Source organism: Lepisosteus platostomus, chromosome 10 (genome assembly GCF_059453375.1).
Source record: "Lepisosteus platostomus isolate fLepPlt1 chromosome 10, fLepPlt1.hap1, whole genome shotgun sequence".
Lineage (NCBI taxonomy): Eukaryota > Metazoa > Chordata > Actinopteri > Semionotiformes > Lepisosteidae > Lepisosteus > Lepisosteus platostomus.
The window spans coordinates 55315363-55339387 of NC_142620.1; the positions used below are offsets into that span (position 1 = coordinate 55315363).

At 40.1% G+C, this 24025-nt stretch overlaps 1 protein-coding gene across 9 annotated transcripts in view; it reads left to right on the forward strand.

The window, feature by feature from the left end:
• The window catches only part of diaph2 (diaphanous-related formin 2), a 488074-nt gene that overhangs the window by 167551 nt on the left and 296498 nt on the right, over positions 1–24025 (forward strand). For 8 of the 9 annotated variants that reach the window (XM_088597461.1, XM_088597456.1, XM_088597458.1 and 5 more), the window contains 6 exons: positions 3074–3190; positions 7923–8041; positions 10836–10900; positions 12356–12460; positions 16909–16971; positions 22766–23077. In XM_088597461.1, coding sequence (XP_088453587.1) covers positions 3074–3190; positions 7923–8041; positions 10836–10900; positions 12356–12460; positions 16909–16971; positions 22766–23077 — 781 coding nt within the window. The remainder of the gene's footprint in view (positions 1–3073; positions 3191–7922; positions 8042–10835; positions 10901–12355; positions 12461–16908; positions 16972–22765; positions 23078–24025) is intronic. The other variant, XM_088597464.1, reaches the window with a different exon arrangement.

The following is a 24025-nucleotide window of genomic DNA, read 5'->3' on the forward strand; positions in this document are numbered from 1 at the left end:
CTACCACAGTCCTGTTGCTTATGTGAAATACTGTATAAATAAAATATGAAATACTGGCAGCAGCTGTTCTAAACTGCAGTGGTTAAGGACAGCTAACCTAATAATGTTGTAGGTTTGGCATTACATTCCTTTGCTTGGACAGTTTCATTGTTATACCAATTTAATATTAATTTAATATATGCATCATAGCTGATGCTAACAACACATGGCATACTTCAAGTTAGACATAAGCAATCAGAAACACAGAAAAACTAAATCCTACAGGTAAAAGGAATCAAAATTAATAAGGGAAGGAAACTTAAAACGTCTATGGTTCTATCTTATTTCAAAGAAAGAGACATTAGGGTCTACAACTCTCAGTGAGATGAGCAGACCTGATTTTTATTAATCTTTTATTTAATTGATCTTTTCTTTGAAAAAAGGGTGAAAATGTGGGATCATATGAGCTTATTGGACTAACAGGGATACTGTGCCAAACTTCTATATTTACAGCAGGATGGCCAGAAAGAGCTGAAAATGAATGCAAAGCCGTGAACTGTGAAAGCAATGCAGCTTCAGTAATGTATCACCCTGCTGTCACCTTGTAAATCTTTCATCAGACATTGTCAAAACACACACTAAATATCATGACGGCAATCAATTTTTCATCAGACTGCTGTATGCAGCACTTTTTTTCCCAGTTTGCTGTGTGTGTGCACAGCTTTTATATTTTTTTATGTATGACAAATAACCATGTGAAATGCATGGACTTAATCAAAATAATATAGATATTATACTTCTACTTTTAATATCCTCATTTATTGTTTAGGTTCTTGGTAGTGCCAGAAGCATTTTCCATTCCCTGTAAGTTCACACAGATGTGAAGATAATACTGTACCTCAGTGCAAAGTAAAATCTGCTTTTAATATTCTGTGTGAAGTAGAGGAATATTTTTATATTTTTTATATGTGAATATTTCATAAAATGTTATTTGTATGGTGTGGTTGTTAGCCTAGTGACATGCACTAGTACAAAAACAACATGTTCCTGTTTCGTGTGGTGGATGTGCTGTGTAAAGTCTGAATTGAAATTGTCCTTTGACAATTTGTGATCATTTGCTGGCAATTGTATCTCTTGGACATTGAAACATAGGACATAATTAGTTAAAAACGCAGCTTAAAAAGAAAAATAATATGATTTCTGTCTGATACGACATCTATTTTAGACATCAAAAACATTGCCTTTGTCCTCAAGGGAGTTTTATGTGACATAAAATCAATATGGCTAGCAAGTTTAAGAACATATCATTTCTGTTCTAAGGACAAGTGACAGGAAAATCTGAAGACTGGATTTTTGCAATATTTTCAATTGACTAATACATTTTTCATGATTTTGGGTTTAAATATTCAAACCTATGGAGTTTTCATTTGATTAATTTCAAGATCCATTTAAGACTCAGCCTGACAGGTAGACTTGAGGGACCATATTTACTCCCAATTTTTTTCACTCTGTGTTTACTCTTCTTAAGACACAAGATCCCTAATGGGAAAACAGCAGTTAAAAATCATTACAACTTTTGGTTATGCATGAAGAGACCTGTCTGAATAATTGATCGAGGGAAAAAAAAGGGCAAAAATATAGACGGATTACTGAGTCACAGCCTTAGAGTGAGTTTAAAATTCATTGTAAGTGCTGCCAAATCACACTGTACAAAATAATGCAAAGCCCTCACATAATCGTGTAATAATGCCAGAAGGTCAATGGAGCAAAGCTCACACAGCAATCTGTTCTGAGCTCCCGGGGGAAGGTGGCCATGCTCCCTTTGTCGGGGTTCAAAGGAGGCTTTCAAGTAAACAGCACACAAACAGAAAAATGTGGTGGCGCTCCTGTCCGATCCCCCGATGAACCTCAGACCAGAGCACCCATCTCGGGGGGCTGAGGGTTGCTAGTTCAGGTCTGTCCCTTGCAGATGGGGGTTGTGCAGTTTCTGGGTGCAGTGGGGTCACCTGGTGAGGCTCAGACTGCCCCACGCTGGGATCCCGGGTGCTTGCTGACCCTGGCAGGGTTGTGTCCATCACCCCTTAGACAGAGCGAGGCGCCCATGTTTCAGTCAATGTGTTCTACTTTTGGTTCTTGCTCTCGATGGTGCCAGAAAGGATGTAGGGTGTGTTAATAAAGAGACAAATGGTGTGATTCATATTCTGTTCTATAAATACAGAATGAAAAACCATAGCCTTATTTCACATAAGGTATAAAATAGCATCATATCATATGCTTTATTATATATATACTGTATATGGTCACTAGATTATTATATTTATCACATGAATTCCAAAAAACACAGTTCAGCCACAATGTGTCAATGCATGGATAACAGAAATGATATTTTCCTGAGAAAACAGAATTGTGGCTGAAAATCGATGTACTTCTGTCACTTGCATATATTGATATAAATGTCATTAATAATTTAAGGAAAAAATAGACATTCTCATACGTCATTGTCATTTACATTCATTCGTCTTTTACAGACGTGTTCAGACAAGAAAGGATAATGGAATTTAATCTAAAATTAAAATTAAATTAACGCTCTAAAAAAAATTGACAGTGATGGAAAACCAGATCTGTGTCAAACGTTTCTTGCTTTCTTCTTTCACCAATGAAACATTTGTCTGTCTTCCAGGAATGACTAATGTAGTGTCCCTGTAACATCCCGGGTTCCTGGTAGGGAACAGCCAGCCAAAGACTTTGTAAACACTGCCTGATGAGGAGATGAAATGCATGTGCATTTTTATTTCCAGGCAAAGGCAAGATGAGATTCACCTTGCGTTTTGGCTCGTGCCGACAAGGTTAAGGGGATTTGCACTCTTCCTATTTTTCTTTTTGGCGGTGGCCTTTGTGTTTGCTTATTGGTGCTTTTCAAATTTGTGATAGGGCTTATGGATGCATGCTCACTCTTGATAACAGGATCAAACTAATGTACTTCACGGAATTTACTTTCTTTTCCCTTTTTGTTTGTTTGCTAAGAAAAAAAAAGTAAAAAAAAAAAAGGACAGCACAATGAAATCTTATTTTTTTTCCTTAACCCGCTCTGCACCGACATGAATGAGGTCTACCATCTGTTGTCTAACATGGTGAAAGACACCGCAGCAGAAAACTATCTTCTCTCCATGCTCCAGCACCTTCTACTCATCAGGAATGACTATTACATCAGGTAAGCACAACGTTTTCATAAGGATCCCATTCTCCTGCAGCTTCTGATTGGTTTGAAAGTGGGGTGGAGCTTGGCCTTGACCCCTCCCCCTTTTAATGGTGAGGTATGTTAACCATGTTATGGGTTAGCAAAAACAAAGAATGGATGGTTTTGAATGCTTGCTTGATTTTTCCCAGCACCCTGCATTGTCGCAGGGATGTGCAATGTGACTTTACCATACAGAAAAAGAATAAAGATGGCAGAGGCCGGCCTTGAAAAGCGCAACAGGAGGGCGGCACGGCAGACGCGTCTGCTCCCTTCCCGCGCTGACAGTGATCAATTTGCTGCTGCGTCGGTCCTTTCGCGGAAATAAAATATTTAAAAAAGAGAGAGGAGGAGAAGAAGAAGAAAAAGTTTACTGCAGACAAGCTCCTCCACACTTTGAGTTATGAATAATGTATTCCCAGCTTGTTGGAGAAGCAGAGAAATAGAAAATACATTAACCAGCTAGTACAGCAAATTCTTTATCAGCATTCCTGTCTGGCGCGGCTAGAGATGCACGGTCCCTGTGACATTGAAAAAGATTACTACCAGCACTCATTAAAAACACACATCCGTATTAAAGATGTGCTTTAAAAACACATTTTCACTGAAGTCTGATCCAAGGCAGCGATTCTTTTGATGCACTGGTCACTTGTCAAGGTGTGATCTTCCCACCTTGGTGTTTTTGTCCGCATCAGCCCTGCCTCTGCAGCGCTGCAATTCTTTTCCATTGCCCCTTTAAATCCTTTGAACATAAGTGCATGTTTGATGTATTATTTTGATTTTTTTTTAGTCTGCTGAAACACTGGTGTTGTGCATGTGTATATATGTATTTTTTAATCCCAGTGGTTAATTTCAGCCTTTGAACAAAATAAAATCTAACACTGTTTTTAACTCACAATAATCCCAGTTACCAATATTACCCTGCATCACCTCTGGAATGAAGATTTTGAAATAAATATTATTCTTCAGCAAGCTGTGTATGCAGAGACTGAGACTTTCCTACACTGTACATTTCTAACCCATAAGCTGGATACACAAGTTTTTGTATAAATAATTTATGTAAGTTCTTGACAGTTACAATGAAGTTACTTCAGTAACTTGGCTGACAGTATTGAATTAATTTCTTACTGATCTTAAGAATCTTAATGTAATTGGTTGATTGTTAAATAAGGTTACAAAACAAGACATTAAATCAGGCACTGGCATTATTCATAATGATAATTTAATAATTCTTATTAAAGAAAATCAAAAAAGGTTATTTCATTTCCAGAATAAAAATACAATGCTAATTCATTTGAAAGGTAGTGTTTTGCAATTTTTAACCCCATGGTCTGCCAAACTGTAAGCACAACTTTTCATCCAAATTAATGCTGGAAGAATTAACGTAACAACAACACACATAACATCACTTTATTAGCCCTATACAATTTCTTGCATTTGGAATTTGTCTTTTTGCATACCCCAGCTTGCTCTCTATGAGACACACAGACTGTGAGAGGGAAGCTGGGGGTCAGAGCGCAGGGTCAGCCGTTTATACGGCGCCCCTGGAGCAGTTGGGGTGAAGGGCCTTGCTCAGGGGTCCAATGGAGTAGGATTCCTCTGCCGGCCGCGGGATTTGAACTGGCAACCTTCCAGCGCAGATCCTGAGCCACAGATCCACCGCTCCACCCCCCTTTTTTATAGTTTGAGCCTGGTTAAACTTTGATAACCAGTTGCATTCATTAACTTTATGGAGATCAACATTCTCTGATATTTTATAAATGCTGCTGTCATCATTTTATAGTCCTTGTCTTAATGTTGCATTCATATTGTAATCTTGTATTTCTTTATTTTTTCTTTCATTAAAATGGCAAGAGAGCAAATTATGATTGATGTTAGGATCAGGTATTCTCTGTACTGCCCCTCTTATTTGTGTTCAATAAAAAAGTGACACACATAAATTAAATGAACGCTGGAGAGAAGGTGTCAGACGAATTGAAGGAGCTGTGTGCAGACATATGCTGTGCTATGGGTTTATGGCTTTCTGGTGGGACCTGACAGTTTTGGGTCAAACAGTTCCTTACAGTTATCTCCAGACAGCTGTGGGCATGTTCTGAAAATAGGACAGCTTATTGAGATATTAATTTGGTATACTTCAGTGACAGTCATAAGCTGTGTGCTTTGCCATAAAACCAGGCATTGCAACAATCAAAGCCTGGACATTTCCAGGAGGCAAATCCGTAGACATACTGGAAAATAAAATACACAGTATTTGCTTATTTATATACAGCGTCTTATTGTTCTATTAAGGGAAGATGCAAATTAAATTTTATCTCTAGTGTGATGCATTCATTAAATGTGCCTCATTAAACATCACTTTAATTTATTCTGAAACCAAATAACCCCCCATACACACACACCCTGAAAACAGTAATCCAAAAAATGATCTTTTATTTCATATAAATGATTGGAAGTAGTGCACTGTGTACTTAATTAGGGTAAATTAAAAAAGTGTTTTAAAACATGATATGCTTTGAATTTATGCATTATATTAACACTTGGTGTTGACTTTATATGAAATGTTTTCTACAAACCAATCCTGATAATGTCAGGCTTAGAGCTTATGAGCCAATTATTGCATTGCTGTAGGAGCAATCCTAAGGAAAGAGAAGAGAGTCACTTGAGCGATTAATTAATTTTTGTTTTTAATTAGGATATTTACACTATTAGGAAATATCACATAAATAATTACACTTTGAAAGTCTTTCTTTTGTTTGCTTGTTGTTGCTGTAAAAAATGAATCTGCTGTGCTTACTCCAGGCTGCCTTCTATTCCATGGGTGATTTTGAAACAAGCAAGTTAATAGCAGATCTCACTTTTTTTTTCTTTCTTCCGAGTGCCTGGAAACAAAGCACGTTCTCCTTTCCATTCTGCTATTTCCCGAGTTCAGCCTTGGAAATGACCAGTCAAGCTGCGTAGACCGTGCTTCAGCTAGGATGAGCACAAGTTCTGTGAGAAAAAACAGAGGGTGGAGCTGCCCGTGGATTTAGTGGCAAGGGGTTTAGATTGTACATTCCCTGATTAGGGCCTCCCTCGATTTCCTTCTGGAATCTTTGAGATGAGTTTGTGCCCTATTAGTAAAGCAGTGCAGTTAATGACAAGGTCAAAAGTAATCCAGAAGCTTGTGGTCAAGTGGCTTTGCATCACCAGCTTTAGAAAGGCTGATCTGTACCAAATAATCCAAACTAAAGTATAGCAGTGAACACAGCCCCCAGCTGCAGTCTTATGTATGAAGATATCCATCCCCAGGGTAGTGCCTGCTCGTTAAAGAAATAAGCTTTAAGTAGTGCAAAATTGCTCTGTAAGTGACCCAGAGGTTTTAATTATACAATCCATTTAATGTGTGTGGAAGCATCGGAGACTTTACTTGGGTTCACTATTAATTCCTTAATTTTCTGTGCAATGCAAGATTGCTGCTTTGCATTCTTGTGTTGTTCTTTATTTATTCATTAGTTCTCAGAAGTGTGCTGGCACGCTCGCGGGGTTAGGAACACTACCTGCCCTGACCCGAACTACCGCCAGCACCCTTCCCCTTCTGCAGCAATACTAGTACAGATGGAAGAAATAAGCCCTGACCAGAGCAGAGCCCACACCCCAGTGCTGCCGAGTCAGCAGAGGTCATCCTCGCAACCTCAAGTCGGTCCGCTGATGGTCCATTCCACTGCTGAATAATTACACCCTAAATTCCCTCAGCTTTTTTTCACTTCAGAGATCTGATCTGAAATGACATTCTTTTTGTGACTACCACGTGCTCTACATATGATTCAGAAACTGGGGAAGGGATGATTTATTTTAAAAAATCAGTTCTTTGTTTCACAGAAAATGGTAAATGGTTAAAATCTGCAGCCGAGCTCCAGGTTGATGACCCCTACACGGCGTACTTACACATGTAAATTATTGCATAGCTCTGGATGTATTGTGTATTGGGAGGCAATTCCCCCAGATTGCACCCATTAAAATGCACCATACGTTTATGCTGTAAAAAGAAATTCCAGTTAGAAATTGCATATCTGTTTGAACCATTCAAGGTTATGCTTGGAACATAATTATTTGACACAGCAGAGCTTAAGTTGACATTGTATTTGGTAAATGTCAGTTGCAATTAAAGTTGATAATATAACTTAGAAAAGGTCATATCAACCTATGCAGTTCAATTAAAGGTAAAGTAAAAGGCAGAATGATTTAAACTGCTATTGTGGGCTAGGCTTCTAACATCCAAACACAGAGGTTGCAAGTTTCTTCGTTTTATTGTGAGTTTAATTAGGCTAATTACTTTAATTTGATTTGTGTTCCAAGATTTATCATTCTTAATTGCAGAAGATAATTGCAAACAATTCCTGGAATGCCAGGTTTAGCTTTTATGCCTCCATCAGTTTAGGAGTATAACCTTGGAGCTCTGAAACTGAATAAACCAATGCCTCTTACCGGTGCCTAAGATTTTTGCCATTTCGCCCCAGGGGGAAATTAAAAAAAACATAAAATAGATACAAAATTACTGGTGAAATACATACAGTACTTAATCGACAGTGTCCCTATTTTCAAATGTGCCCATCAGATATTGTGATGTCTGTGCTCTTTTCTAGTACTGTAAGTGCTTATGGTGTCATAAGCCACTCCTAACGTGTTGTTTTTAATGCTAGATTCTTTAACTGCAAACCCTGTTTTGCAGGCCTCAGTACTACAGGGTCATTGAAGAATGTGTGTCTCAGATAGTGCTGCACAGGAGTGGGACAGACCCAGACTTTGCGCACCGTGAGAGGCTGGATGTGGACTTCACACACCTTATCGGTACGTTGGCTGCATTCAAGAGGCCATGCAGGACATCTAGACCATTCAGTCGTTAGTACAGTCGTCAATTGATCCAGTGATGAAGGCATACAGTATAGCCATTTCTTGAAAGAAACCAGGCTATTGGCTTCAACCTCCACAGAAATTTGTAATGTCTTATTTTGTGTTTCTCAATTCCAAATATTTGAAAATGATGTTCTGTTTTGTTGAGTGCCATTAAGCCACTTGGGGAGCTTAATGAGCACAAACATTTCACCTGGTCTCCTGAGGAACCTCAGGTTCACCTAGGCCCAGATAGCTGGACCTGGGCAGATAGTGGCAACAGAGGTTTTTGGCTGATTCAACTGCAGATTCTCAGGCTTGTCAATCTCTTTATCAATGTCTGCTTTATCAGGATGTGATATTACAGACCAAAAATGCTTATTGTCACATTGTCTGTGGACATGACCACCACAGAGCAGCCTTTTCTATCTCTTTAGGCTAAATAACCTGATAATATGGCATTATTTAAACTTTTCACATCTGTCAAGGTAATGTCTTAAAGTTTAGAATGTATGCTGCTTGATATTTACAACAATTCAATTTAAAATGATAATGTATCAATACCAATGCATAGATTATGGACTTCATAAATGTGTATTCTCCAGTAAACAGCGATGTCCTTTGCTGACACATCTCAAATCCTTGACACCGTTTTGAAGTTAAATAAGATGAACCCACTTTATTGAATTCATTCATTATTTTGCTCTACAGGCTTAAAATCTTTTGTGTGTCAGGATTAGTATACTGTAGACGGCAAAGAATTTATCTGTATTTTCTGCGAAACTAAACACACTTTATTTCAGCTAATTTAGGTAACCAAGGTAATGCGGGTAGGTAACCAAGTGGGCTGATTGCTAATTCCACATTTTTAAGAAGAATCCTCAGTTGTTGTTAGGAAAGCCACATATATGTGAACACTCCTTAAGTGTGTCTGCACTTGTGTGTTTATTCAGGAATTTAGTTATTTAATTTGCTCTGTTTCCCCCCCACCCGGCCGTGACAGCAGCTGTAGCTGTGCTACTGTGAGTAAGGCTTGGCAGTGGTTTCTCTTCCACTCATTTCAAGCCAGCCCCCTCTCCCACCCCCCCAGCAGGGTTTCGTACACACGGCGTCCTGCACTCGCTCAGCTTGATTCAGGTTTGTCGAGCCCCGATAGCTGCAAGCTGGAAAGTGACCTAATATTTTTTAAAGACCTCTGTTGCCCACCATCAGGAAAATACATTATCCTGGATAGAAGAAGTACCAGTTTCCATCAGGGATCAAGTGCAACACACCGCTTATTAATTTACCCTGCCCTCAGTATATTCCTGAAACAGGGCATAGCGCCGGTATTGACAGGTTCATTACTTAGAAGACAAGTAAAAAATCCAAAGTTCCTCGTCTTCTCAAGCCGCCTGTCTGGTTTATCTGGTAGTCCTAATAAAAGTTATAATGCTGAAGAATGTGAGGAGGGCCACTTTTTTCGTTTTTACTTTTGTATTAAAGAGTATAATTGATTGCAATGGGAATGGTAGTCACCCCACCAAAAGCGCTTACTTTGTCACATCTTACTGGCATTCTCAATAGTTGCCACTGCATTCAAATTTGAGTGCAATTCTCAGATTATTTTCGAGTGTTAAAAATTGATTTTCTATTCCTGTTAGGTAGGAGTAAGTGCAGGGGGCCTCTCCCAGGTCTGTGCCAAGGTTAATGAATGCAGCACAACAGACTCTGTGCCACAGGAGATTCATTTTCTAGCCCTCCTGACTTTTGACCTCTGGCTGTGTGGCTTGGTAATGGAATAGCTTTGCTTGTATCAATCTGAGCCCCCGAAGGACGTTGTTAAAAATAAATAATTAAATCAAACACTAATTCCTCACCTTTAGAGAGAGATTCAAGAGCAGCAGGAAAACATTAATCAACACATAGTGTGAAGTGCACTTTGTGAACCCTTGCGGCCCAGGTAGAGACAGAGCAGTGGGGGTGAGTTTACACAGCTCCTGTATGCCTCCTGGTCTCTCTGTTATGGCTGGATGGATGAATGAATGAATGAATGAATGAATGAGTCATTTTCCTGCTTCAGCTCTTCCTGCCTTATAGTTTTAGTCAATATAGGTATTGGCACCTGCTTCTCCTGGACATACAGTGGCAGTGAATTGTGTGTCATCATCAGCACATGTTTTAGATCTTCTGTGTTTCTGCATTTGCCTTTCTCATGGTCTGGGTTCATTGCAATCAATCCCCGGATCTGGGAAGTAGGAATGGATGCACTTCGGAGATACAGAAATACAGTCAGTTACAATGATATATTGACAGAGGTATATGAATAGATATTGTAGATAAACAGGTAGAGAGAGATAAACAAATAGACTGGCAGAGAGATATATAGACATACAGTAGATATGTAGACAGAGAGACGATAGACTCAAAGACGTATTGTGCCCTAAAGGCTCTAAGTCTCTTCTTAGCACATTTAACATAACACATAACCCACTTTTGATCTTTGTTTGCATGTTGTTCTTTGTGAGTTATACAGTAAATCAGCCATGTGACAGTTCACACAACGACCAGCAGACTGAAGGCATGCTGCAATACCTAAACAAACATGCTTGTTGTGATCGCTGCCTTTTTGGTTGTTTCTGTGTACTACAAGCTGAAGCGAAAAATGAGTTTGAGTAGGAAATATAAAATGAAACATTGATGGTTGTAATGTAAATTACTGATCACTCTCATTTCCATGTTGCTCATTTCTGTAAACCCAATGTTTTGACAGATCAGTGTGTGGATAAAGCTAAAGTTGATGAAAGTGAACAGAAGGCTGCCGAGCTATCCAAAAAGGTAAACTATGAATTATACTCTGATACGATTGGTATTCCACCAGTACCTCTCGTATCGAAAAGCTTTTTTCCTTAGCTCAGAGACAGGTTATTGATCTCCCTGCTTTGATCAATAACTGGCAGCATAAGGACATGATCTGTATCAGCATTACATGGATCAATATTGATGTACCAAGTCCATTTATGTAGTTATTTGTGCCTCACAGAGTTAGAGTTAGAATATGTAGAGACACCCTTTCAAAATGTTTTCACCCAAGCTCCAGGGCTCCTGATCCTCTGAGCAAAGTCCACAAAAGGACCTTGTTACATTAAGGGAAAGCCACAGCCCTGTTAACATGGATTGGTAGGAATCACGGGACTGACTTTCTCCCTTAAGTAAATATAGAAGTCTTGGTGTTGTGTATTGGGAAATTGTACATTTTCCTTTCCCTTGAGAATTCCAGTTTGTGAAACTTGGAAGGAAATGTATTTTTTAAGTCCAGAGTTGTTAATATTGATATTGTCAGTAATGCAATTGAATGACTTTTTCTGTTGCCGACTGTGTTACAGGGTGAGTGTACATGTAATCTAAAGTTAATGTATATTCCCTTTCCCTGAGACTTACACCCTGGAAGAAGGTCTAGAATCTTCTGGCGCTTCATTAGACTAATCTGGTCAGCAAGTAGTGATGCACTCTTGCAGGCCTCTCCTGCCAGTTCTTCAAACACAGTTAACAGGCGCTGTCTTCCCTTTTTGAAATGCTATTAGTGTTTGTTTGTTTTTTTTTTAGCAGTTTTAATTTCATGCACGTTTTCTGGAACTAATGCAATTTTATTTTCAAGACACAAAACACAAAGAATCGAATTTAAAACATATAGGCAATAACTTTACAAAAACTAAATAGCCTCCGGCCACAGCGGATATACAAAAACATACACCAAAAAACTAAAAATAATGAACTTGCTAGTAGTGGAATCATAATGCATTTTACATGCATGTCTTTCGTTGTTTTTTTTTGCCTCTGAGTGTGCAGGTGTTAAACTCCTGGTGCTGTTCAGTGTACAGCCCTGATCACCATGGGAGTGACTCTCACTCTAGCAAGGAAAGGGAACTGTGCTGGTGTCAGCTGTCTGATGAAAGCAGAAAGAATCCCTCTCATCCTCAGTGGCAAATGTCAGAGAATATTTCAGGTGTCCCCTAAGCACGTTGATGGAGAAGGGATCCCCATGGTGTCAGTGAAAACATTATCCTGACACAGGTCACTTTCCAGAAAGGTTAGGGCCATCACACTGGATGAAAATCATAAGGGAGCCAGTAAACAAATGGACAGGTGGATGAAAGAAGGTAAAAAAAGAGCAAAGAAAAGTATCAGCTTTTGATCATCCGGCGTGATCTGTCGTGTTGTTTAAAGCCTTCTCATGATGCTTTAGTGTAGTGTGGAGATGGATGAGTGTGTTTGCTGTGGTGATCGTTGCAGTTTGATGAAGAGTTCACAGCCCGACAGGAGGCCCAGGCTGAGCTCCAGAAGCAGGAGGAGAAAATCAAAGAGCTGGAGGCGCGGATCCTCGCGCTGCAGACGCAGGTAACGAGACAGGAGTCCCTGGGGCCCTGCCCGGGTCTGCACGTCCAAGCACTCTGCTCCACCACCCGCTGGGGAAGGAATATATCGGCCGCGCTGCTCTTTAAAGTTAGCAGGCGACTTTCTGTGAATGCTTTATAGGAAATGCCATGCATATTAAAATTGTTGTCCAGGCTGCCCTTTTCCTAAAACAATGAAACAGCTTCTCCTCTTAATTTGTAGTCTGTCTAAAATAGCCACTGCTACTACCAAAATTGAACTCCCACATTGCTACTCATTTTTAGGCTTGTAAACAGCTGCATTGCTGGAGAGTCAAAGCTAGAAAAGTGTGTTAGTTTACTTTTCCAATGAGAACTGTTATAACCCCTTGAAAAATAACAGCTTTTATGCTGTTTCATGGAGGATCTGTTCTGCCTCATTAAAGCTCAAAGCTTGTTCATAGCAACAGGAAAAGGAATTAATATCCTCTGAGTATTCGAACATCTAATTAGAAACATGTTTGAATTGTAGGTATTATTAAAAATATTAGCAACTGCTTTTAAATTAAGTAAAAGTGACGGAACATTTGGCAGAAGTAACAGTTTCAGTGTTATGTTATGGACATAGTTCATTCATAATTGAATACATCTGAATTCTGTTTGTTCAGAATAGATTAGTCTTGCTAAAAATTTTATAAGATTATTGAAAGAATGTAAAAGTTCTCTTTTCCCCAGCTGAAATGTTAATTGAATCTAGGCCTAGGGGTAAAAGACTAATTTTCAGTGAGGTCCTGAAGAATAGCAACATTTGTGCTGTCCTTCAGTTTGGAAAGGTCAGTGCTTGAGATATGACTGTTACTAAGGAGGAAGAATCTGCTAATTCAGTGAAGTGAAATTCTTTTGACTTCTAATTACAAATATGATACTTTTCATAGTGAGCTTTTTCAGAAATATGACATTATTTAATTTAATAAAATAGCACTTTACTTTTTAATACACAGGCATTTAGACAGGCTGATAGTTAAGGAATACTCTGTTGCAGCCACTTCCAGGGAATTGTGTTATTAAAAAGATGGATTAGATTTCATTTCTGGCCTTTACATAAACATCTCTTTTCAGCCAAAAGCCCGACACACCTAGCACAGAAAACGATAGTGATTTCCTACTTAACCCAATTTTGAATGCTTAGTGCTGCCTAGAGACAAAGGGGTAGTTTGCTTTTGTGCTTATTAAATTTGATAAAAACTACCACTGAAATATGGTATTGCGTCTTTAGCTAAGAGGGCTTTTAAAACAGAAGCTATTTAAGTAATAAATGGATGTCATTTTCCCTGCCGCCCACACATTTACCTGTCTCTTCCCAAGTTTTTGAAAGAATAGTCGCTATCATTAAGGTTGCTGGCATCCTAACAGTGGGCGCAATTTATTCTAGATACAGACCAAATCAGTACATTTGTCCAGCCTTCACATTGTCTGGGTCTGCTCTGACTTCATAACCAAGGCACCATCCCAGTCATTCAGTGCAAGCCCTTCAGTTCATTTGTGTGCAGTCCTTGCTCACCAGTCCATCTCTCTAAGAGCCTTTGTCATCACTTGTTACCTGGTCTTTATGTGAAACCCGCTCATCACTCACACTGCAAGCCAACAGCTGCTCCACATATTCATGGCTCAATCTGCTTTAAACACTCAGTTTCCCTGTGATTCTGTCTGGTTAACAACCTTTTTTCATCACTCTCTCTGTTTTTCTTCATGTGCTATACTGTATGTTGTATAATAAGAATTTTTAAATTGCTCCCCATACCACATGCTCTAGCTTTTATTTCTTGCCTGTGCTGTCTCCCTGTTTGTCAGCTTTCAGCTCCATTCAATCCTTTCTTGCTTCAGAATATCACTTTCTGCAACGCACCCGTGTGCAGCGCATCAGCAGGGGGTGGAAGGCCCAAGTAAAGCAGCCCCTCTCCCTGAGAGCACAGAGCTGCTCCTGCCCCACTTCCCAGCCACCGGGAGACTTGTTGCTCAGGCTGGGGCAGGAGCTTTTCTTTCTGTCAGCCGCTATTGTTCTGCTGCAAGGGAGAGAAAGAATAAAACTGCAACATGTGTGTGTTTCTGAAATATAAAGTCACTCCTTATTCTTTCATCTCTTAGCCTTCTGTGTATTCCACTTAAATAGAAACTGTATTGTCAGGGGTAAGAGGAGGCTATTCATGGTGAAATTGAAATCATTGCACTGGACATGCTTCACAGAGCTCTTTTGAGAGCCGTGCCTCACCTTGGCTTCATTGTGGAAGCTGGAAGTGGCCCTTGTGCTTTCAAAGTGCTATAAGTTTGCAAGCAACAGAAAAGGCCAATAACTTTTAATCATGCATTTAATTGCAGCACATTCTCCTATGTTGCATTTACCATGCCACTGTCCTCAGCTTTATTCTGTTAGACATGCACAGTTGTCTAATTGGGTGCCAGAACCTTAAATAAGATTATCAGGCCAAGAAATGTTTCTGTCGAATCAAAGATTTTCTCCTTTTGTTTTTTTAGTGCTTCTTAAATGAAGAGAAAGTTCTGCTTGTCTTAAAGACACATTAAGCTTTTAGATTAAAGGCATAGATGCATTTTTATTGCAGGCTCATTGGTTTATCAGCAAACTACATATTTACTATATTCCAATGACGTTTCACCCTGCTAGAGCCTGTGAATCGTTCATCTGTTGTCTCTTCTTTTTTATCCCTTACGTTTTATTCTGTAGTTTGAAGCCTTACACCTTGAGTTTTTTTTTTTACTAATGGAGAAACTTTAAATCTTAAAACAATCTCAAAAATCTTATAAATTATTAAATACTAAGGAGATAGTCACCAGCATTCCCAGTTATTCAAGATTTCTTGTAGCATTCTTGTAAAAGTCTCCCATACCAAAATAACAAAGAATTTTATTAGAGCTGACACCCTTTTCTGCCCTAGAGTTTTAAGAGAACAGACGGTTAAGCCCCAGAGAATAAATGCCAGCTGGCATATCTTACAGTTCCTCCTCGTTATTGTCTGAAATTTGATGGAGACCTTGACAGAGTGGAGCCTGAGATGCCAGAGATGATGCAGCTCACTATTCCATTGGCTCTCCTTGTTGCCATGGCCCACGCTCTTGGATCACAGCCTAGCAACCGGGCGGTTTCTCCAAAACCCGGTGCAACAGGTCCTGCGCCTAACTCTGCAGCAGCATTCACACACTGACGTTTCCAGTTGACTCAACATTAAAAATGTTGAAGACAAATCTTTTTTTTCCTGAACTGACTCGAGTTAATATACAGGGCCTTGTTCACAACCTGCAAGCAAGATTAATCCTTTTCCATTATTCTTTGTAAATATTTAATAGTGTGCACCCAGCAGTAGTAGCAGGGCTATGTCTGGATGGGGTACCTGCACAAAGTGCAAATGCTGCTGTATTTGAATCTATTCCTGTTTAAACTGCTTGAAGCCCAAGGCTTTACGTCACACATTATTGGCTTGAGCTCAGTCACCCTTGTAAAAAAAACAAACAGAAATGAACAGACTGTTGTCATGTGTATAAAACTGAAGTCTTCAGGAAAAAAAATCAGTGTCCCTCTTATTTATACATAGAAAAGGAAAAACGGAAATAGAGGATGATGGGAAAAAAACATAAAATGCTGGTGAGAACTAGGTAAATAGAGTTTTAAAGTGTATAAATATTTAATGTTCATTTTCTGCCTGTTAAATGGGGAAACCTTTCCTTATACTCTGTGCTGAATAGAAACCCTTCAACGACAGATTTAACATCGTACCGGCACTGAGCAATATTTTCCCAATTACTAAAAGTCTTGTGGAGCCTTGGCTTCTTTCTTTCTCTGTGCTTGAGTTATCAGGGCTGCTCGTTTATTCAGTGGAATGAACTTCATTTCAAATTAGTCATTAATTATAGAGAAAATCTGGTTAATGAAACAGTGGTCACGTTTAACGTCTCTTGGAAAAACACAGACATCCCTCCTTGATGTTTTCTCGAGGGCGATCGTGTTTGGAAGCCCTTGACCCTTGTCTGTACAATGCTAAAATAATTAAATGTTTCATTTCAGGTGCTTTTCTGTGCCAGCTCTTGGAACAATTTGCACTTCATCAAGTGATCAAATTGAGAGTTTTGGCAATGATTGAACTCTAATGAGACCACTTCTCTGTCCATGTCTTGGCCAATATAATAACATTTCTTCTCTAATATGCCATCACTGTCACCACCATCCACACTGTCGCTTCAGTTCCATTTGAATCCATATTTCCTCTCCCTTTTCTGTTCTTTTGTGGGTGTCTTGAAAACCATGTAGTTTGTGGAGGCTTTTCCAGCAGGAAATAATAAAAAAAAGGTCTGCTTATGTCTTTCACTGGAAAGTTGTTGGGCTCTTGAAAAGGTATTTCGCTTCTCTCTCTGCCATAATCTGCTTCTTTCTTTTCTTGCTCTGTCTGTCTTGTCTCTGTCTAGCTGAGTAGTGAGGAAGGCAAGCTCAAAGAGGCGCAGCGGGTCATCTGTGAATCTGATGGAAAGGTGGGTGATGTTCTGTAAGATAATTTTCTGGCTTTGAAATTCGTTTGTCTTTCAGAATTATGGCTCCGGTCTGCTCTGTGCGTGTGTTTCTTTGCTATGTTCATGTGCACACCACACACACACATACTTGTACAGTGAGGACCTACAGAACCATTGGCTCTCATTCAGTTTTCATTGACTCTCGTCTAACCTGTGGAAATGACCCCCCCACTTTCAGCTGAAAGTCGACACAAAATGAAGCATTTTTGCCGCTTTTAGATTTTAAATAAGATGACCTTTGATTTCTAAAAAATAATAAAAAAATAAATTGCTTCCCAGGAGGTTCTGCCTTTCTGAAAAAAAATTCAAATTCAGTCTTGACAAATATACTGTAGTTATACCTGTGTACCCCACACTACCAACCACCACACAAACCCTCCCACGCACCTCGGTCTCTACAGGTACACCTACTGGACACTTTATTAGTATCTAGATCAAAATAATCTGCCAGCTTTGTTTTAGAGTCACCTGAATGTTCTGCTTGTTTTGTTTTTGGTGATGGTGCTGAAGCTTCATGGTGTCAGGAGCCTTTGAGTTCAATTGTGTTTTTTTGTTTTTTGTAGTCTTTTTCACTAATTCTCATGGGCAGAGGCTGCAGACTTGTTTCTATTGATTCAGTGTCAACCTGTGGCCTTCAGTAACTCTGAAAAGCAGTGCCCAGTGCCACTTGACCCAAGACAATATCTCTAGTCTTACTCTGAGTCACAGGCACTGTTTCAGGGGCAATGACCACAGACAGCAGACGCCCCATCAGGTGCCATTATTGTCATGTCTCATGAAATTGATTAAACATGCCTTATGCTCTTGGGACAGGAGGTGACTTCAGTTACCATGGTGTTGGTCAGAAAGGACAATTATTTTCTAAATGTGTTGACTTGAACAGTACAGTGAGATCAAAGGAGGTCTCAGAAGTAACAGTACTCCACCTGCTCAAAAAAAAAAACAATTTCACTAGTTTTATGCTCCTCAAATAAACTAGCATGTTAAATTTTCATTTCACCCTCCTGTTTGAGTTACTAGACCGGGACATTTAATTGTGCTGTATTCTCAGATGCCTTTTTGACTGACGCCTGCTCTTGAGCGCTAGCCGTCCCTGCAGAGTCTAATTTGCTCTTTGGCTTCCCTGCGCCCTTCTGCCTCAGAAGTGGGGTTATATTTAATGCTGTGTGGCCACTCTGTGATAGGAAGTGCTTGCAAAAGGCTATGTCATGCTAATCAGAAGCCTAAATGAACGAGTGAGTTAAGACATTGGCAGCGAAGGGCCATTAGCAAGGATGGAGCGTAAGACAGGCTTGCCCTATTTTTGACCCCTGTTACCAGCGATCAATGCTTGGACATGGTTTGCAACACTCATCAAAAAATAAAGCGTTATGGCCGTATTGACCAAAATGGGCTTTTCAGAACACACTTGCGCAGCAGGAGCTGCTCTGCGGTGCCTCGCGGTCCTTTGCTGGGAAGAAGAAGTGCTAAGATTATGCGCAACCTTTAGAGTGTTGTAATGTCTTATTAACATTCTGCGTGCAGAAGGGGCCGAGGAAGCACATGGCGCACACCAGAATACTAAAGCCACTCGAGCAGCGCGGTGGGCCAATGAATAAGAAAATGATGCCGCTCTAATTTACCAGCTAATTTGCTTTCATTCTCTTGCATTAATCTTAAAAGAAAAAAAAACAGGCCGCGGTGACCGGGAGATTGACAGATGCGTAATCATTGTTATATGCCAGCGTTTAGGAAATTAGTCTTGTGTTTAAGCCTCTTCCAGCTCCACCTTTTTTCATTTCCTCTGTAATAATACAATGCATCGAGAATTAAATACTTAAAACTTTTGTGATTTTTATTAAAAAATGGCCAGTCCTGTAATGATGGAAGGGGCGGAGAAGCTTGAAATGAGAAGCCTGAAAATGTGTTCATCAGGAAAAAAGATAACGCAAGAACTTCATCACAGATTAATTTCTAATCATTGGCAGGTCACAAACTACAGTATCTGTATTCTTCCTGGCTTGTTTTCTAATTGATCATTTGCATATTTTTTTATTTCGCAATTGTCACCAGTTTTGTTTTTCGAAGATGATAAATATATACGGTTTGCATTAAAAAAATCACATCAAAATGAGACGTTAGCTCAGCCCTGGCAGGAACTACGGAGTTCTGCGTGTTATCTGAAATTGTTTTAATTTTGCCTGCCAAAGCTCGATGTTTTCTCTTTGTGACATTATCTCATTGCTTTAGGAGCAGAAATGGCTCTTCGTGCTGTAGCCAGTTCAGAAGCTCCTTTTTTCTGACAACAGAAGCGATTGAGTCAGTCCTGCTGTCACTCCTGGTGCTCTCCTGATATGATCACTTGGATCTTTACGTTTGTTAGCTATTATTTTAGAGCCTCAGTTACATTTGTGTGCATAATTGCTAAACAGTTTGAAATGCATTACTCCAACCACGAAATGTCTAAAAAGCTGCACACATAATTACACGTGTGACATCCTCACTGTGAGCAAAGCTGCTAAATAAGACGTGATTTAACCAGGATAGCCTTGTGGAAGTGTAGACTCATGTCCAGTAGGGAGCCCTTCTTTAACAGCTTTTTTGCAGGAAGAGACAAAGGTTGTCCAAGGTCAGTGAGTCAGTGATTAGTTTTCACTTAAGACCCAGCTTGATTAATCAATTTTGACAAGAATTTATGAGCACAAAGCATAGTGCAATCCATATAGATATGTACACTCTATATGCATGTACAGTGGTGTGAAAAAGTGTTTGCCTCATTCCTGATTTCTTATTTTTTTGCATGTTTGTCACACTGAAATGTTTCAGATCATCAAACAAATTGAAATATTAGACAAAGATAACACAAGTAAACACAAAATGCAGTTTTTAAATGAAGGTTTTTATTATTAAGGGAAAAAAAAATCCAAACCTACATGGCCCTGTGTGAAAAAGTGATTGCTCCCCCTGTTAAAACATAAATCAACTGTGGTTTATCACATCTTTGGAAAGCTGAGTTCAATTTCTCTAGCCACACCCAGGTCTGATTACTGCCACACCTGTTCTCAATCAAGAAATCACTTAAATAGGACCTGCCTGACAAAGTGAAGTAGACCAAAAGATCCTCAAAAGCTAGACATCATGCTGCGATCCAAAGAAATTCAGGAACAAATGAGAAACAGAGTAATTGAGATTTATCAGTCTGGAAAAGGTTATAAAGACATTTCTAAAGCTTTGGGACTCCAGCGAACCACAGTGAGAGCCATTATCCACAAATGGCGAAAACATGGAACAGTGGTGAACCTTCCCAGGAGTGGCCGGCCGACCAAAATTACCCCAAGAGCGCAGCAACGACTCATCCAAGAGATCACAAAAAAACCCACAACAACATCCAAAGAACTGCAGGCTTCACTTGCCACAGTTAAGGTCAGTGTTCATGACTCCACCATAAGAAAGAGACTGGGCAAAAATGACCTGCATGGCAGAGTTCCAAGACGAAAACCACTGCTGAGCAAAAAGAACATAAAGGCTCGTCTCAGTTTTGCCAGAAAACATCTTGATGATCCCCAAGACTTTTGGGAAAATACTCTGTGGACTGACGAGACAAACGTTGAGCTTTTTGGAAGGTGTGTGTCTGGGGCTGTTTTGCTGCTTCAGAACCTGGAAGACTTGCTGTGGTAAATGGAACCATGAATTCTGCTGTCTACCAAAAAATCCTGAAGGAGAATGTCCGGCCATATGTTCGTGACCTCAAGCTGAAGCGCACTTGCGTTCTGCAGCAGGACAATGATCCTAAACACACCAGCAAGTCCACCTCTGAATGGCTTAAGAAAAACAAAATGAAGACTTTGGAGTGGCCTACTCAAAGTCCTGACCTGAATCCGATTGAGATGTTGTGGCATGACCTTAAAAAAGCGGTTAAGGCTCGAAAACCCTCCAATGTGGCTGGATTACAACAATTCTGCAAAGATGAATGGGCCAAAATTCCTCCACAGCGCTGTAAAAGACTCATTGCCAGTTATCGCAAACGCTTGATTGCAGTTGTTGCTGCTAAGGGTGGCCCTACCAGTTATTAGGTTTAGGGGGCAATCACTTTTTCACACAGGGCCATGTAGGTTTGGATTTTTTTCCTTAATAATAAAAACCTTCATTTAAAAACTGCAGTTTGTGTTTACGTGTGTTATCTTTGTCTACTATTTCAATTTGTTTGATGATCTGAAACATTTCAGTGTGACAAACATGCAAAAAAATAAGAAATCAGGAAGGGGATCAGGAATCACTTTTTCACACCACTGTATATCTCTTCTTACACCACTTTAACACATTGTATGATAATGTCATTAGCTGTGTGGGCAATTCTAGTAAAGATTCCTTGCAAAAACAGCAAACATACAGTGTGGCAGTCAAATGGTTCATGCTGAACTTGATGGCCATTAGCAGCAAATTTGCAAGTTGGAATAAAGCTATTCTCATGGTCCTCATTTCTTATCACATTGAGCTGTGTGGGCAAAGTGAGACCTGACAGTTTTGAGACTCAAGTACAACAGGCAGAGTAGAATTTAGCAGAAGGCTTAGATTGGAAAGACTGCTACTCAGAAAATGTTATGAATAATGGTGATTAAATGTTGCATTAAATATATTAAATTATGCATTCTTTGTAAATAAATCACAAAACCTTTAAGGGTCAAATTTTAGTTTGTTTGGTAAACAGTGATATGATAGAGATTTCTCCAAATGTTACCTGTGAATTAAAAATATCACTCGCTGTTGCATCAGTAAATATAACCTGGAGAATCCAGGAATGTGTCAGCTCTCTGTGGAATGTTTAGCGCTTGTGATACCCTACCAGAGCTGTGCTAAGTGCATAGGGAGAATTTGAGAGAATCAGGAACAATGCTGCTAAATATAAATGTAACCCCACAAGAGCCTCTCCTTTCTCTGGAGCGAAACCAAGCATGTCAGTGGATCAGTGTTCCTCTGAGGCCTGCAGTATGCTGTATCACTGTGTTGCCAGAAGTCCATCACTCTGTTGTGCCAGTGACTGATGGAAAGGGGTGTAATTTAAAGAACATCCTTTTTACACCCATATCGCACACTTCAACATTCCTCAATGCCCAGCAATTGATACAGTACGTCCCCTCCTTGAGAACTTTTCCAGTGTGTAGCTTGTCATGCAGTAAGCTCTTTATCGAGTAGACCCCTGCTCTGCTGAGTAAAGACAGCATGTGTATTCTACAGCTAAAAACACTCAGGCCTTATTATTGGTCTCATTGCCTGGTTTTTTACCACTTGGAAGTTCATCTACCAGGCGACTGACCTAGTTTTCCGTGTGCAGGTCTGTTAGCAAGGTGGAGATATATTAGTAATGGTACCTTGGAGCATTAACCTTTGGCTTGCTGATAGAAGCCAAGCTGGCTGTAAATACGCCCAGCGCGTTTTCTGCTCATTTATAAGTTTCTCCACAGCACAGGGGATTAGAGCTCAGGGGAGATCAGGATTGGCCTAAAAACTCGACAGGGCCTTTATCAGCCCTTATTACAGGCAGAGGAGAAGTAGAGTTTGTTCTTAATCATTTCACATTCTTGAGGAAGATGAAAATAACCGTAGTTTACAAAATAAGAAAGGGCCATGTGCTGTCATTTTCCCAGCCAGGTGCAGAGCAGGTCAAGTCCTGAAGCTTTCTAAATGACGGCCATTCAGTGCCGAGAGCGGGCTTTTCTTTCAAGTCAGGGACAGTGTTGGACTGCATGCTAACTGAGCTCTTGGTGTTTTTTTACAGGCTGCATCAGGGGTTCCCCCTCCCCCTCCTGTGATAGGGGGTGCTGTACCTCCTCCTCCCCCTCCTCCACCACCTCCACCTCCTCCTGGGGGCTGCCCCCCCCCTCCTCCCCCTCCCCCTCTGTTTTGTGCAGGAGTTCCCCCTCCTCCGCCCCCTCCACCTGGTGCAGGGCCCCCACCACCCCCACCCTTCCCTGGTGCTCCTGGCATTCCTCCTCCACCGGCTCCCCCTGTTGTCAAGTTGCCTTATGGACTGCAGCAGAAGAAAACCTACAAGCCAGAGGTGGCCATGAAGAGAATCAACTGGTCCAAGGTACTGGGTTAGCGTGCGCACTGATTGATATTGTGTGGCTAGCAATTTCCCTGGGCTCCCTCTTACTGTTACTGTAGCGCTGTATTGTCAATATACTGCTTTTCTGCAGCAGTAGAAGTTTTCCTAAAATGTCTGTCAAGCAATGTGGACGATTTACCACTCTCTCACTGGGAAAGCTTCTGTAGATCATAATACAGTTGCATTGGGTAAACAATGAAGAAGAAGAATTTTATAATTAGAACTGCTAGGAGTTTGTAGAGTTTTTATTCTCTGTAAACTAATAATACTCGCCTTGCACCTTGCTCCAGTTTTGCTTCTTGCAATTATTTTTGTAAAGCACAGCTGGAACATATGGGCTGAAGTAATTGTTTTGTACTGAGGCGCCTTGGTTGCAACAGCTTGTTTTTCTCTTGGACAATACAATCAGTGTGGCAGAGACGTGAAACCAGATAAATCAGATAAACACACTTTATCCTTATTGCTTCAGTCGAATTCAATCTGGAATAATATTATTTCAGGATACACAGTGTGTGCAGTTGTATTGGAATTTATCGCCCGTGTGTGTATTGACTCCATCTTCAGTCAGACTCCATGTAAAGCCTTTAGACTATGTCAGTTGTTTTTAGATATTGGAAATAACTGCAATTATGAAAATTAGAAATGGAATCTATGTAAATGGAATACACCTACTGTAGATGGCTGTGTGTGCACTTGCTCTAGTTTGATGCTGATATTTTGTACCATCCAAAAATTTCACAGATTTCTTAACTTTTCATTTGCAATCAGGTTTGCAATGAATACTTGTTTTCCAAGGACTCGTATCCACTCTCGAAATGATAGAGAAAGCATGTTTGTTTTTCACTGTGGTAGGACTATAGGCCATCTTTATTTTTTTAGGTCCTTCACTGGGGCCACGTTTGAACATAAAACCTTAAGGAAGTTGCATGT